We start from the raw sequence: 14,811 nt of genomic DNA on the forward strand, positions 1-14,811 counted from the left end.
TGGAGGGATCTATAACTTATTTGGCTAAGAATGTAGGTCACAGTCTCCAAAGCTTATCTAGTTTCATTACACAATAACAATTATATCACACTATGGCACACAGGCAGTCAATAGGGAACTCTAATAGTACTTAATTAACAACCTGACCAAAAACAGTGAAGAGAGGGCTGGAGAGAGAGCTCAGTTATAAGAACACTTGTTGCTCTTCCAGAGGATTCAGGTTAGATTTCCATCATCCAAATGGTAGTTCATAATCATCTGTAACTCCAGTTCCAAGGAATCTGATACCCTCTTCTGACTTCCATAGGACCCAGGCACACACACAGTGTGCATACATACATCTAAGTACAACTCATATTAAATTTAAAAAATCTACTCCTTACCAAAACAGTGATGAGTATTAACTCTAGTTACTTAGTCACTACACAAGAGTCAACTACTATCAAATGCTAGTTCCAGATTATTATTAAGGAAGCATAATGCTCTCTTACTTTATCAGTCCAGCAGATAGAACTGAAATTAGATAAAATGATGTATATATACAAGTCTCCCACTGCTTTGTTATCTCCAATAGCAACAGACTACCAATCCACAGTGGAAGACTGGTATTGCCCAGAACCATAACCTATCACTTGGACCTTTAATGTATCCCCAAAGCCCAAAGTATCAAAGATGTGAAAACAAAAGTTGTGCTGTTAAGAAATTGTGAGAAGTCCTATCTCACTATCTCACCACAAGCACAAAACAACAGGGATAACTAACCACAGAGTGGAACCTCCTTCTACCCATCCCCCTTCTTTTTAGAAGCCAACTAGGAATTTGGCCATCGTGACAACATCGCCTTACAGACTATATACAGGAGGATGGTACGGAAAGATCACAATATACTGTTAGGTAAAGCAAGCTAGAGGACAGTATGTGTTATTTGAGAGATGGCCACAGTGAGGGAGGGGTGCATACATTTCTGCTAACATTCACAAAGCTGTAAGGCTACATATAAAAACTGTGTGAGTGATGGATTAGGGCAGAGGGCAGATACATCAACAGAAACAAGGTATGTCAGTAGATATAAACAGCTACACCTCCTTTTGATTTTTGCAATGTATATATCAATACTTATTCAAAACAGCAGAATTCGGTTTTAAATTTAATAAATACAGCAACTGCTTACTAAGAAGTTCTTTGTGTTTTGTAACTCCATATTGTACTTGGCCCATGCATATATAAAATCATACACAATATATTCCCATAGCTTGGTTACTATGAGCACAAGAAGAAGGGCATAGGTAGACCCCAAGTTAGTCATGGGTGAAGAACATCAACTGTTTTGTTGCTGTTGTTGTTGTTCTGTTTCTATGAAAAGACTGAAACTTGAAAACTCCATGAATCACTTGCATTAGCTACATATCTTTTAGTCCACTTTTGTGAGTTATCAGACCTTGTACAGCAACATTAAAAAGAATGAGGATTTCTGCTTGTTTGTTCTCTCTTAAGATGTGACCTCACATTCTAGCCCAGGGTAGCATTGAACTTGTGATCCTCTAGCTTGCCAAATGCTGGGATTATAGATAGGTGTAAACCCAGGCTGGAAAGATGTGTTGAAGGATATTTTATCACACTGTGAACCCCAAGACTATGAACTGGAAAAAAATCTGTTTCTTGTTGTGGTGTGGCTCAGCCCTAGCACACACCTTTAACCTGAGAGCTTTCTGTAAACAAGAGCTAAATAAAGTCAATGATAGATCAAGAGGCAGAGCAAGCAACCAGTTAACAGGGAGTGAACATTAAAAACCCAGGGAAGAGAAGGGAGGGTCTAATTGAGTTGAAAGGTATTTAAGATAGCATAGAGAAGGAGAACTGTTTTTTTCTTCTGGGATGTTGGTTGAGGAGGAAGGTCAGCTGGGTGCTTTTTCTGTCTCTCTGAGCTAGCAGGCTTTCACCCCAGTGTCTGGCTCCTGAGCCTTCATTTGGTAAACTGAATGTTTGAGATGTTTTACAAATAACAAAGATGACTTTTGTACTGATTTCCTTAGATTCGAAATAAAGGTTTTTGTTTTAGAGCAGGTAACCATAGAACTAAATTTCCCACCTGTGGCCTCTCTTAAAAGGAATTTTCATTTAAAAGATCATAACAGCCCTTCCCGTCCGGCCAGCACCGGGGTAGCTAGGGCACAGAGTCGGCTGACACCCGCCAGCTACCCAGGACACCCGCCACAGAATCTTAAGACTTTCTGGTGAGTGGAACACAGCGTCTGCTCCAATCCAATTGCGTGGGACCTGAGACTGCATTAGTAAGGGAAGCAGAAAACCGGCCTGAGTAGGGGCACAAGCCTCTTCCGGTCCCACCAGCACAGGGGTAGCTAGGGCACAGAGTCGGCTGACACCCGCCAGCTACCCAGGACACCTGCCACGGGATCTTAAGACTTCTGGTGAGTGGAACACAGCCTCTGCTCCAATCTCTAAACAGAGACAACTATAACAACTAACTCCAGAGATTAACAGATGGCGAAAGGTAAACATAATAATCTTACTAACAGAAATCAAGACCACTCACCATCATCAGAACCCAGCACTCCCACTTCGCCCAGTCCAGGGCACCCCAACACACCAGAAAAGCTAGACCCGGATCTAAAAGCATATCTCATGATGATGGTAGAGGACATCAAGAAGGACTTTAATAACACACTTAAAGAAATACAGGCAAACACTGCTAAACAGGTAGAAGACATTAAAGAGGAAGCACAAAAATCCCTTAAAGAATTGCAGGAGAACACTGCTAAACATGTAGAAGACATTAAAGAGGAAGCACAAAAATCCCTTAAAGAATTGCAGGTAAACCAGACCAAACAGGTGATGATATTGAATAAAACCATCCAAGACCTAAAAAGGGAAGTAGACACAATAAAGAAAACCCAAATTGAGGCAACGCTGGAGATAGAAACCCTAGGAAAGAAATCTGGAACCATAGATGCGAGCATCAGCAACAGAATACAAGAGATGGAAGAGAGAATCTCAGATGCAGAAGACTCCATAGAGAACATCGGCACAACAATCGAAGAAAATACAAAATCCAAAAAGATCCTAACTCAAAACATCCAGGAAATCCAGGACACAATGAGAAGACCAAACCTATGGATAATAGGAGTAGATGAGAATGAAGATTTTCAACTCAAAGGACCGGCAAATATCTTCAACAAAATTATAGAAGAAACTTCCCAAACCTAAAGAAAGAGATGCCCATGAACATACAAGAAGCCTACAGAACTCCAAATAGACTGGACCAGAAAAGAAATTCCTCCCGACACATAATAATCAGAACAACAAATGCACTAAATAAAGTTAGAATATTAAAAGCAGTAAGGGAAAAAGTTCAAGAAACATACAAAGCAAGCCATTAAGAATTACACCAGATTTTTCACCAGAGACTATGAAAGCCAGAAGAGCCTGGACAGATGTTATACAGACACTAAGAGAACACAAATACCACCCCAGGCTACTATACCCAGCCAAACTCACAATTACCATAGATGGAGAAACCAAAGTATTCCACGACACAACCAAATTCACACATTATCTTTCCACGAATCCAGTCCTTCAAAGGATAATAACAGAAAAAAAAAAAAAAAACAATACAAGGACGGAAACCACGTCCTAGAAAAAGCAAGAAGGTAATCCCTCAACAAATCTAAAAGAAGACAGCCACAAGAACAGAACGCCAACTCTAACAACAAAAATAAAAGGAAGCAACAATTACTTCTCCCTAATATCTCTTAATATCAATGGACTCAACTCCCCAATAAAAAGACATAGACTAACAGACTGGCTACACAAACAGGACCCAACATTTTGCTGCTTACAGGAAACTCATCTCAGAGAAAAAGATAGACACTACCTCAGAATGAAAGGCTGGGATACAATTATCCAAGCAAATGGTAGGAAGAAACAAGCTGGAGTAGCCATCCTAATATCTAATAAAATCGACTTCCAACCCAAAGTCATCAAAAAAGACAAGGAAGGGCACTTCATACTCATCAAAGGTAAAATCCTCCAAGAGGAGCTATCAATTCTGAATATCTATGCTCCAAATACAAGGGAATCCACATTCATTAAAGACACTTTAGTAAAGCTCAAAGCACACATTGCACCTCACACAATAATAGTGGGAGACTTCAACACACCACTTTCACCAATGGACAGATCATGGAAGCAGAAACAAAACAGGGACACAGTGAAACTAACAGAGGTTATGAAACAAATGGATCTGACAGATATCTACAGAACATTTTATCCTAAAACAAAAGGATATACCTTCTTCTCAGCACCTCACAGTACCTTCTCCAAAACTGACCACATAATTGGTCACAAAACAAGCCTCAACATATACAAAAATATTGAAATTGTCCCATGCATCCTATCAGACCACCATGGACTAAGGCTGATATTCAATAACAAAATAAATAATAGAAAGCCAACACACACGTGGAAACTAAACAACACTCTTCTCAATGATACCTTGGTCAAAGAAGGAATAAAGAAAAAAATTAAGGACTTTTTGGAGTTTAATGAAAATGAAGCCACAACATACCCAAACTTATGGGATACAATGAAAGCATTTCTAAGGGGAAAACTCATAGCTCTGAATGCCTCCAAAAAGAAACTAGAGAGAGCACACATTAGCAGCTTGACAACACACCTAGAACCTCTAGAACGAAAGGAAGCAAATTCACCCAAGAGGAGTAGACAGCAAGAAATAATCAAACTCGGGGGTGAAATCAACCAAGTGGAAACAAGAAGAACTATTCAAAGAATCAACCAATCGAGGAGCTGGTTCTTTAAGAAAATCAACAAGATAGATAAACCCTTAGGCAGACTCACTAGAAGGCATAGGGAAAGTATTCTAATTAACAAAATCAGAAATGAAAAGGGAGACATAACAACAGATCCTGAAGAAATCCAAAACACCATCAGATCCTTCTACAAAAGGCTATACTCAACAAAACTGGAGAACCTGGATGAAATGGACAAGTTTCTAGACAGATACCAGGTACCAAAGTTAAATCAAGATCAGGTTAATGATCTAAACAGTCCCATATCCCTTAAAGAAATAGAAGCAGTCATTAATAGTCTCCCAACCAAAAAAAGCCCAGGACCAGATGGGTTTAGTGCAGAGTTCTATCAGACCTTCAAAGAAGAACTAATCCCAGTTCTGCACAAACTATTCCACAAAATAGAAACAGAAGTACTCTACCCAACTCATTCTATGAAGCCACAATTACTCTGATACCTAAACCACAAAAAGACCCAACAAAGATAGAGAACTTCAGACCAATTTCCCTTATGAATATCGATGCAAAAATCCTCAATAAAGTTCTCGCTAACTGAATCCAAGAACACATCAAAACAATCATCCATCCTGACCAAGTAGGTTTCATCCCAGGGATGCAAGGATGGTTCAATATACGGAAATCCATCAACGTAATCCAGTATATAAACAAACTCAAAGACAAAAACCACATGATCATCTCGTTAGATGCTGAGAAAGCCTTTGACAAAATCCAAAACCCCTTCATGATAAAAGTCTTGGAAAGATCAAGAATTCAAGGCCCATACCTAACCATGATAAAAGCAATCTACAGCAAACCAGTAGCCAACATCAAAGTAAATGGTGAGAAGCTGGAAGAAATCCCACTAAAATCAGGGACTAGACAAGGCTGTCCACTTTCTCCCTATCTATTCAACATTGTACTTGAAGTCCTAGCCAGAGCAATTAGACAACAAAAGGAGATCAAGGGGATACAAATTGGAAAAGAAAAAGTAAAAATATCACTTTTTGCAGATGATATGATAGTATATATAAGTGACCCTAAAAATTCCACCAGAGAACTCCTAAGCCTGATAAACAGCTTCAATGAAGTAGCTGGATATAAAATTAACTCAAACAAGTCAATGGCCTTTCTGTACACAAAGGATAAACAGGCTGAGAAGGAAATTAGGGAAACAACACCCTTCTCAATAGTCACAAACAATATAAAATACCTTGGCGTGACTCTAACTAAGGAAGTGAAAGATCTGTATGACAAGAACTTCAAGTCTCTGAAGAAAGAAATTAAAAAAGATCTCAGAAGATGGAAAGACCTCCCATGCTCATGGATTGGCAGGATCAACATTGTAAAAATGGCTATCTTACCAAAAGCAATCTACAGATTCAGTGCAATCCCCATCAAAATTCCAACTCAATTCTTCAAGGAATTCGAAAGGGCAATCTGCAAATTCATCTGGAACAACAAAAAACCTAGGATAGCAAAAACTCTTCTCAAGGATAAAAGAACCTCTGGTGGAATCACCATGCCTGACCTAAACCTGTACTACAGAGCAATTGTGATAAAAACTGCATGGTACTGGTATAACGACAGACAAGTAGACCAATGGAACAGAATTGAAGACCCTGAGATGAACCCACACACCTATGGTCACTTGATCTTTGACAAGGGAGCAAAAACCATCCAGTGGAAAAAAGACAGCATTTTCAACAAATGGTGCTGGCACAACTGGCGGTTATCATGTAGAAGAATGCGAATTGATCCATTCCTATCTCCTTGTACTAAGGTCAAATCTAAGTGGATTAAGGAACTCCACATAAAACCAGAGACACTGAAACTTATAGAAGATAAAGTAGGGAAAAGCCTCGAAGATATGGGTACAGGGGAAAAATTCCTGAATAGAACAACAAAGGCTTGTGCTGTATGATCAAGAATCGATAAATGGGACCTCATAAAGTTGCAAAGCTTCTGCAAGGCAAAAGACACCGTCAATAAGACAAAAAGACCACCAACAGATTGGGAAAGGATCTTTACCTACCCTAAATCAGATAGGGGACTAATATCCAATATATATAAAGAACTCAAGAAGGTGGACTCCAGAAAATCAAATAACCGCATTAAAAAATGGGGCTCAGAACTGAACAAAGAATTCTCACCTGAGGAATACCGAATGGCAGAGAAGTACCTGAAAAAATGTTCAACATCCTTAATCATCAGGGAAATGCAAATCAAAACAACCCTGAGATTCCATCTCACACCAGTCAGAATGGCTAAGATCAAAAATTCAGGTGACAGCAGATGCTGGCGAGGATGTGGAGAAAGAGGAACACTCTTCCATTGTTGGTGGGATTGCAAGCTTGTACAACCACTCTGGAAATCAGTTTGGCGGTTCCTCAGAAAATTGGACATAATACTACCAGAGGATCCAGCAATACCTCTCCTGGGCATATATCCTGAAGATGTCCCAACCGGTAAAAAGGACACATGCTCCACTATGTTCATAGCTGCCTTATTTATAATAGCCAGAAGCTGGAAAGAACCCAGATGCCCCTCAACAGAGGAATGGATACAGAAAATGTGGTACATTTACACAATGGAGCACTACTCAGCTATTAAAAGGAATGAACTTATGAAATTCCTAGGCAAATGGATGGAACTGGAGGGCATCATCCTGAGTGAGGTAACACAATCACAAAGGAACTCACACAGTATGTACTCACTGATAAGTGGATATTAGCCCAAAAACTTAGGTTACCCAAGATATAAGATACAATTTGCTAAACGCATGAAACTCAAGAAGTACGAAGACCAAAGTGTGGACACTGTGCCCCTTCTTAGAATTGGGAACAAAACACCCATGGAAAGAGTTACAGAGATAAAGTTTGGAGCTATGACGAAAGGATGGACCATCTAAAGACTGCCATATCCAGGGATCCATCCCATAATCAGCTTCCAAACGCTGACACCATTGCATACACTAGCAAGATTTTGCTGAAAGGACCCAGATATAGCTGTCTCTTGCGAGACAATGCCGGGGTCTAGCAAACACAGAAGTGGATGCTCACAGTCAGCTATTGAATGGATCACAGGGCCCCCAATGGAGGAGCTAGAGAAATTACCCAAGGAGCTAAAGGGAACTGCAACCCTATAGGTGGAACAACATTATGAACTAACCAGTACCCCAGAGCTCTTGACTCTAGCTGCATATGTATCAAAAGATGGCCTAGTAGGCCATCACTGGAAAGAGAGGCCCATTGGACATGCAAACTTTATATGCCCCAGTACAGAGGAATGCCAGGGCCAAATGTGGGAGTTGGTGGGTAGGGGAGTGGGGGGGGGTGTATTGGGGACTTTTTGGATAGCATTGGAAATGTAAATGAGGAAAATACCTAATAAAAAAATTAATTCAAAAAAAAAAGATCATAACAGGGAAGTCAGAAATGGAAAGAAAGTGTTAGGCTCCCACTCAGGCCCTAAGAATTTCCCCCCTTCACTCAAAGCAGCACAGTAAATACCATACTATTTCCTGTACTTTACCCCGTAATTCATCTTTCTAGTCCCACATGGAGTAAAAGCAAACCTAAGCACTCCGGACCCCATCTCCTTCAAGATCTACTAAGATTTCTACTGCGTTTACTTTGAGCACTAGTTCCATTCTTTCAAGTAAAACTGATGTTTGATGAAAAAGGGTGTTTAGGCTGCTCTGCCCCTCCAACTTCATTTAGATAGTCACGAAAGCATTGCTAATGCCACTTATTCTTCACAAAACCACATGAAAAAGTAAGGCCACGTTGTTTGTTTTTTTTCTTCTTTGGTGCTGAGGATCCAACCTGTCAATCGTGCTCTAGGCAGTGTGTGACCCCAGGAATCTTCCCCCGCCCACCCCAGCTACTGAACAAAAGCAAATGGTGAGAGGTCAGTTGATTTGCAGAGGATTCCAGGGCGTTTAGATGGCAAGATCTTGCTGTTTCTGACTGCTAAGCTCTCTGCCTTGACTTCATAATGTCACTTTTTCATTACATGAAGCTGGATCAATCAATCAATGGGGCCAATTAACGATGTTGCGTTACTATAAAGAAATCTAATATTCTTTTCTGATACTGACATTTTTCCCAAATACACAAAAGAAGCAGAGCACCTGCCTAAGATGTGAAAAGTTCAGTATACAGCACTGCAATAAAAAAGCAAATAAATAAATGAGCACCTCTCCCCACCATGTACCAATCACCCAATGTGAACAACCATGACATATGGCCAATCTAGTTTAACCATGATCATGACTTTTTTCCTATCTTCACTGAGCTGTTGGGAGTCAATATCAAAGGATTAAATAATCTCACCCACACTTCATTGTGTTTCCTAAAAGATACAGACTCCTGGGCGGGAAAGATGGCTCAGTGGCTGGGAGCACACATTACCTTTCTAGAGGATCCAGGTTTGATTCTCAGCACTCACATGATGGCTCACAACCATCTGTAACTTCGGTTCCAGTGAAACTAAGCCCCTCTGGCCTCCACAGGCACCAGACATAGACATGTTACACAAATATACATGCAGACAACATATTCATGTATAAAAAAATAAAAAGATAAGTCGTCTTTTAAAAAAAATTCCTTTGAGCGGGTAGTGGTGGCACACACCTTTAATCCCAGCACTTGGGAGGCAGAGGCAGGTGGATTTCTGAGTTCGAGGCTAGCCTGGTCTACAGAGTGAGTTTCAGGACAGCCAGAGCTACACAGAGAAACCCTGGCTCAACAACCAAAAAAAAAAAAAAAAAAAAAAAAAAAAATCCCTTTAATATACATACCTGAATTCTTACTTACTGTCTATAGACCTTCTTTGTACTTTATACTGACATTTATATGTTAAATCAACTTTGCATTCCTAGGAAAATTCACACTTGCTCATGATGTACAATTCTTTTTTTATATGTTATACTAAGTTAGGATCTATCCGTTTAAAGATCCTTGCATTGATATTCATAAGAGACAGTGCGAGGTACAATGTACACGATTGGTAAACTGTCACATGTTGCTGAAACTCACTGAGCAGCCCCGCTATTTCAGACCCAAGCACACTTGTTTCAACGTTTCCTCCAAGTCTGGGCTGGACAGGCTAGCCCCCATAATTCTGTGATAGGGAAGAGCAGTAAAATAGCCCAAGAATAAAACACCATGCTCTTGAGAATAGTAAGGCAGCAACTCCCAACAGAAGTTACTACTGTTGGTCCCATAAGAGAGCATCTACAGCGGCAAAGAGAGAGTGGCTGTAGTCCAATTATGGGAAGCTCAGCCACAGAAAGCAAGCTCAACCGCGAGTCTATGTGAACTCCCTCAGCTTCCCAGTCTGTTTCCTCTAGATGTCATGACATCAGTGACTGACCTGATAATGGCCTCTAGATCTGCTGCTATTTGTTCTTGTTTGGAAGCCTCACCTGTGGAGGCATTCTGCTTTGCCCAGGACTCCCTCCTGGAAACTCCATCTGGCTGCATTAAAAGATGTTTCCCTCAATCAATTTCTGCGGGGTGTTTTAAGAACTTGATTTGAAGTTTAGCCCTCAACTTCCCTAACCCTATGAGGGCTGGGATTAAGGTGCATGCTGCCATCGCCACCTGGTTCCTGGTAGCTAACTTTTAAAGAGTAAGTGCACCCCCCCCCGCCCCCTCTTTTCCCAAGGTGCAGTTTACAATATCTTTGGAAATAATATAGTAGCCAAAACATATTCTAAATTTTGAGTGGGATGGTGCTGAGGGTCAAACCTAGGGCCTTTGCATATATACATTCTAAGTAAGTATCTAACAATTGTTCACTGCTCACGGTGTGTGTGTGTGTGAGAGTATGTGTGTGTGTGTTCTGAGTGACATGGCATTGTTATGCATCACAGGCTGGCCTGGAAATCAATACCCTTTTGATTTCACTGATGTAATATTTCAAGCACATATAACTAGGACTAGCATAAGTGAGTACTAATTTTCGAATTATCTCCAGTTTAGCAAGGGCATATGCCTATCTATACTCCTAACACCCAGGAACCAACCAGATTTGTGACCAGTACTGATGCACAAGATGCTTTCTCAAAACACAAAATCTCAACCTAAATCTTTCTATTATTTCCTTAAAGTCATGGATGTCAGGACATTGTTTATAGTGAGAATAGAAAAAGTAAGTTGAAAACAGCAAAAGTGTGTCAGTACCCTTGTCTCCATACACATAAAGTTCTCAGCACATCACAGTGAAAAGGGGTCAGGATGATTACCCTGAACAGGCTCTAAAAATAGCTACTTTTCAGGAGAGCCAAATGTTATAAATACACAGCAATAAACAAATATTCCTGCTAAATAAGCATACTGATCACAGTTTCAGGAAATGTCACATGCCATGGCAGACAGCAGACTACTCACAGGGGAGAGTTTCTGAATGAGGTCATGGGCGACATGGACGAGGTTCTTGTCTTCATGGAGACACTTCTGAAACTTTTTGCTTTCCTCGTCTTCTAAAAGATCAAAATCAATAGCAGCATCCAGTAAGGCCTGGATTAAGCCTTTCCAGGATTTCAGGGCTGGGACCTGCGGTGCAACCGCAGCACTGATGCCTGTCCCAATCACCAGCACAAGTTCTCGAGGCTTTTTGGTTTTCAGACTTGGAAGCAGCTTCCTGAAAAAGGAAAAGTCGAAAGATTGGAACGTCCAGTAGACCCAAGCACATGCAAAGACATTTGAGAAAGATGCAGCTGGCTCTCACTATTCAATAGCTGTAATGCCCGCTGTTTGCTTTTTGAGTCAGGGTCTCACTGTGTAAGTCTCAGCTGGCCTGGAACTGTCTTTGTAGACCAAGCTGGCCTTCAACTCACAGAGATCTGTTTGGCTCTGCCTCCCCAGTGCTGGGATTAAAGGCATGCACTTTATAATTTTTAGCTGTAAACACGAGGATTCCAGTTTCTGAGACTTCTCAGCTTAGATTAAATGAAAGACTATAATATTACTCCAGTTTTTGTTGGAAGACAAAGTAATAAACTATTTCAGGAATCCTGAAAAAAACAATTTTAAAATCAACTTTCTCCTTCAAAGTCTTCTCCAACTAAGAAAACCACTAACATTACAGCAGATTCAAGTGTATTACAGCTTCTGTTATGCCAATAAATTATACTTTAAGTCAATAGTAATTTCAAAAGGACATGTTTGTTTTCAAAAAATATTTTCATACAAATCAAGTTGATTTTGTTTGTTGAGAAATGTAAGACAATGAAGACAATGAAACTTTGATGCCAAATTTTGTAAGCAAAGATTAAACAACATGAAAGCCAAATCTGGAGACCAATCTGAGTATGGTTTTGTTCTATGTATCACTTGGATCGGGTGCTCAGCAGGCTTCTGAGAAGATAGGAGCCTCATGTTTTCTGTCACAACAAACAGCCCTTTCTCACGGCACAGAGCAGAGTCCTGTTGTGAGACAGCATGAGGACAAGCATGTCTCAACTCCCTTTCCCTCTCATTCTGACTACATTAAAACCATCACTTGCCTTACTCCCTCTTCCAAATAGAACAAACAGAAACCTGATCAGTGTTGAAGCCGTGGGAAACAGCCCCCAGAACTGCCTGTCCCACTCTCAGCTCCTACACTCGCTCATTTAATAAGGAGAAAAACCTGTAAACACATACTAGGGATGGCCCATATATAAATAGTTCCTCTACTGGGAAAAACCCCGTTAAAAGCTATTAGGAGCACATAATGCAGTGTGTTTTAAAGTGAGGAATCAAGATGATGAATGAAAGTTGGATGTGATGACCAAAGTCTATAATCCCAGAATTTGGGAGGCAGAGACAGCAGGATCAGAAATTTATGACCAGCTAAAGGAAAGGCCATCTTAAAAAACAAAACCAAAAATGATAAATACATGCAAATATACATACCCATGAAATACTTTCACAAGAAACTTTCAAAAAAATATTGCAATTATGCCTTATGATCCCTAAACCACTAAATAAATAAATAATAATAATACCCAAACCATGCATTATTTACTTTGTGTGTGGGCACATGCCACAGTACATGTGTAGATATCAGAGGACAACTACGTTTGGCAGTTGTTTGCTCTTCTCGACATGCTGATCCCAGGACTGAACTCAGGTCATCAGGCTTTATGCTATCTGCAAAGCCATTACGATGGCCCTAACAGTCATTTTTAAAGAAGTATTAAGGCAAGACAGAGAGGGAAAATAAAGTGGACACAGGAAGGAAAAACAAACCTTTTACTTGAGAATCTAACCGGGTGTCAGAAGCTTTGTTACCATCAAGCCAAGATTCCCCATAGAGACCATGTTCTCTTTTCTAAGAGTTATGTTGAACAAGGATGTAAAAAACAACAAATGAACTAACTACATTCTTACTTAGGCTTTAATCTTGACTTTAGAGAGTAATATGCCTCTTCCATACCTAAATCTAGACAAACAACCTTATAAAACTACCTTGTGGGCTGGTGAGATGGCTCAGCCGTTAAGAGCTCTTCCAATGGTCCTGAGTTCAAATTCCAGCAACCACATGGTGGCTCACAACCATTCGTGATGAGATCTGACGTCCTCTACTGGTGTATCTACAGTGTACTTAGATATAGTAATAAATCTTTGGGCTGGCGTGAGCAGGCAGGGCCAACCGGAATGAGTGGGGCTGACCAGAGCAAGCAGGTCCTAAAATTCAATTCCCAGCAACCACATGATGGCTCACAACTATATGTACAGCTACAGTGTACTCATATACATAAAATAAATCTTAAAAAACAAAAAAACTACCTTGCAAGTTCATTTAAAAAGGGGAGTTCAGGGGCTGTAGAGATGGCTTAGTGGTTAAGAGCACTGGCTGATCTTCCAAAAGACCCAGGTTCAATTCCCAGCAACCACATGGCGGCTCATTACTGTCTGTAGCTCCATTTCAAGATATCTGGAACTCTCACAGACATACATGCAGGCAAAACATCAGTGCACATAAAAATAAACACATCTTTAAAAGGAATTTCAATAAGAGAAGAAAAATAAGTAAAGTCAGCTAATTTTTCTAAATCAAAATGTATGTGTGTGTGTGTGTCTGTGTGTCCTTTAAGATAGTACTCAGGTAGCCTGGAAGTTCCTCGAACTCCTGCTCCTCCTGCCTCCATCTCACAAGTGTGGGAATTGCAGGTATACACCACCTCACCAGCTTTACATAATCTTTAATCCCTGTAGTCAATTATACTCTGAGAAATATATCACGAAAAGCCATAGAATCATTAAGTATGGCGATTATAAAGACACCTCACTACAACTCTTGGGGAGCCTGCACTGAGTGAGTACTGTCCGTTCCTTCCCATAACTGCCCACACTAAATTAAAGCCAGGTAACACCCCTTGTCTAAATAAACATAGCAGCTTTGCTTGGCTTGAAATCCTTTCCTGCAGCTTTGCCTATACGGAGGTCTCTCAAGGGTAAGCCCTCAGCTACTGGTAGCAGTGCTGGGCTGAACTTCCTGCACACAGCATGTATAAAGAGTAGGTTAAGACAGGATGACAGCAGAGCAGACAACAGACACCAGAAGGTGACATAACTTTAGACATTCCATAAGAAAACCCAATTTCCTCTGAAGAAGCTCAGGAATGTTAGGTACACGTTCAAGTGGGTAGGCAGGTGACATTAAACTCAGCAGTAAGAATGTCTTCAGAAAGTCAGCCAGAGGACTGCATTGAGAACACTGTGCACAGTGCCAGGAGGGAGGGAGGAAGGAAGAATCTCTGCATGAAATCTAAGACGTCTCCAACCAGTCTCCCTTGGGGCAAGCTCCATCCAGACTCTAGGATTCTTCAACCTTTTCTTGGACCCAGTCTCCCTGCATTCAAGAGATGGAACAATTTCTCTTTGGGGACATGGTCATTAGTCAGAAAGAACCACAGCTTTAGACAAGTTAGAGGTCCTAATTGCTGAACTTGCTCCAGGCGTAATATGCAGAGGAAAGCTCATCATTATAC

At 40.6% G+C, this 14,811-nt stretch overlaps 1 protein-coding gene across 4 annotated transcripts in view; it reads right to left on the reverse strand.

The window, feature by feature from the left end:
- The window catches only part of Siral1 (SIR2 antiphage like 1), a 53,341-nt gene that overhangs the window by 12,707 nt on the left and 25,823 nt on the right, over positions 1-14,811 (reverse strand). For all 4 annotated transcript variants that reach the window (XM_029481589.2, XM_021171374.3, XM_021171373.2 and 1 more), the window contains exon 3: positions 11,222-11,474. In XM_029481589.2, coding sequence (XP_029337449.2) covers positions 11,222-11,474 — 253 coding nt within the window. The remainder of the gene's footprint in view (positions 1-11,221; positions 11,475-14,811) is intronic.

This window comes from Mus caroli, unplaced genomic scaffold (genome assembly GCF_978045245.1).
Source record: "Mus caroli unplaced genomic scaffold, Mus_caroli_1 scaffold_11, whole genome shotgun sequence".
NCBI lineage: Eukaryota > Metazoa > Chordata > Mammalia > Rodentia > Muridae > Mus > Mus caroli.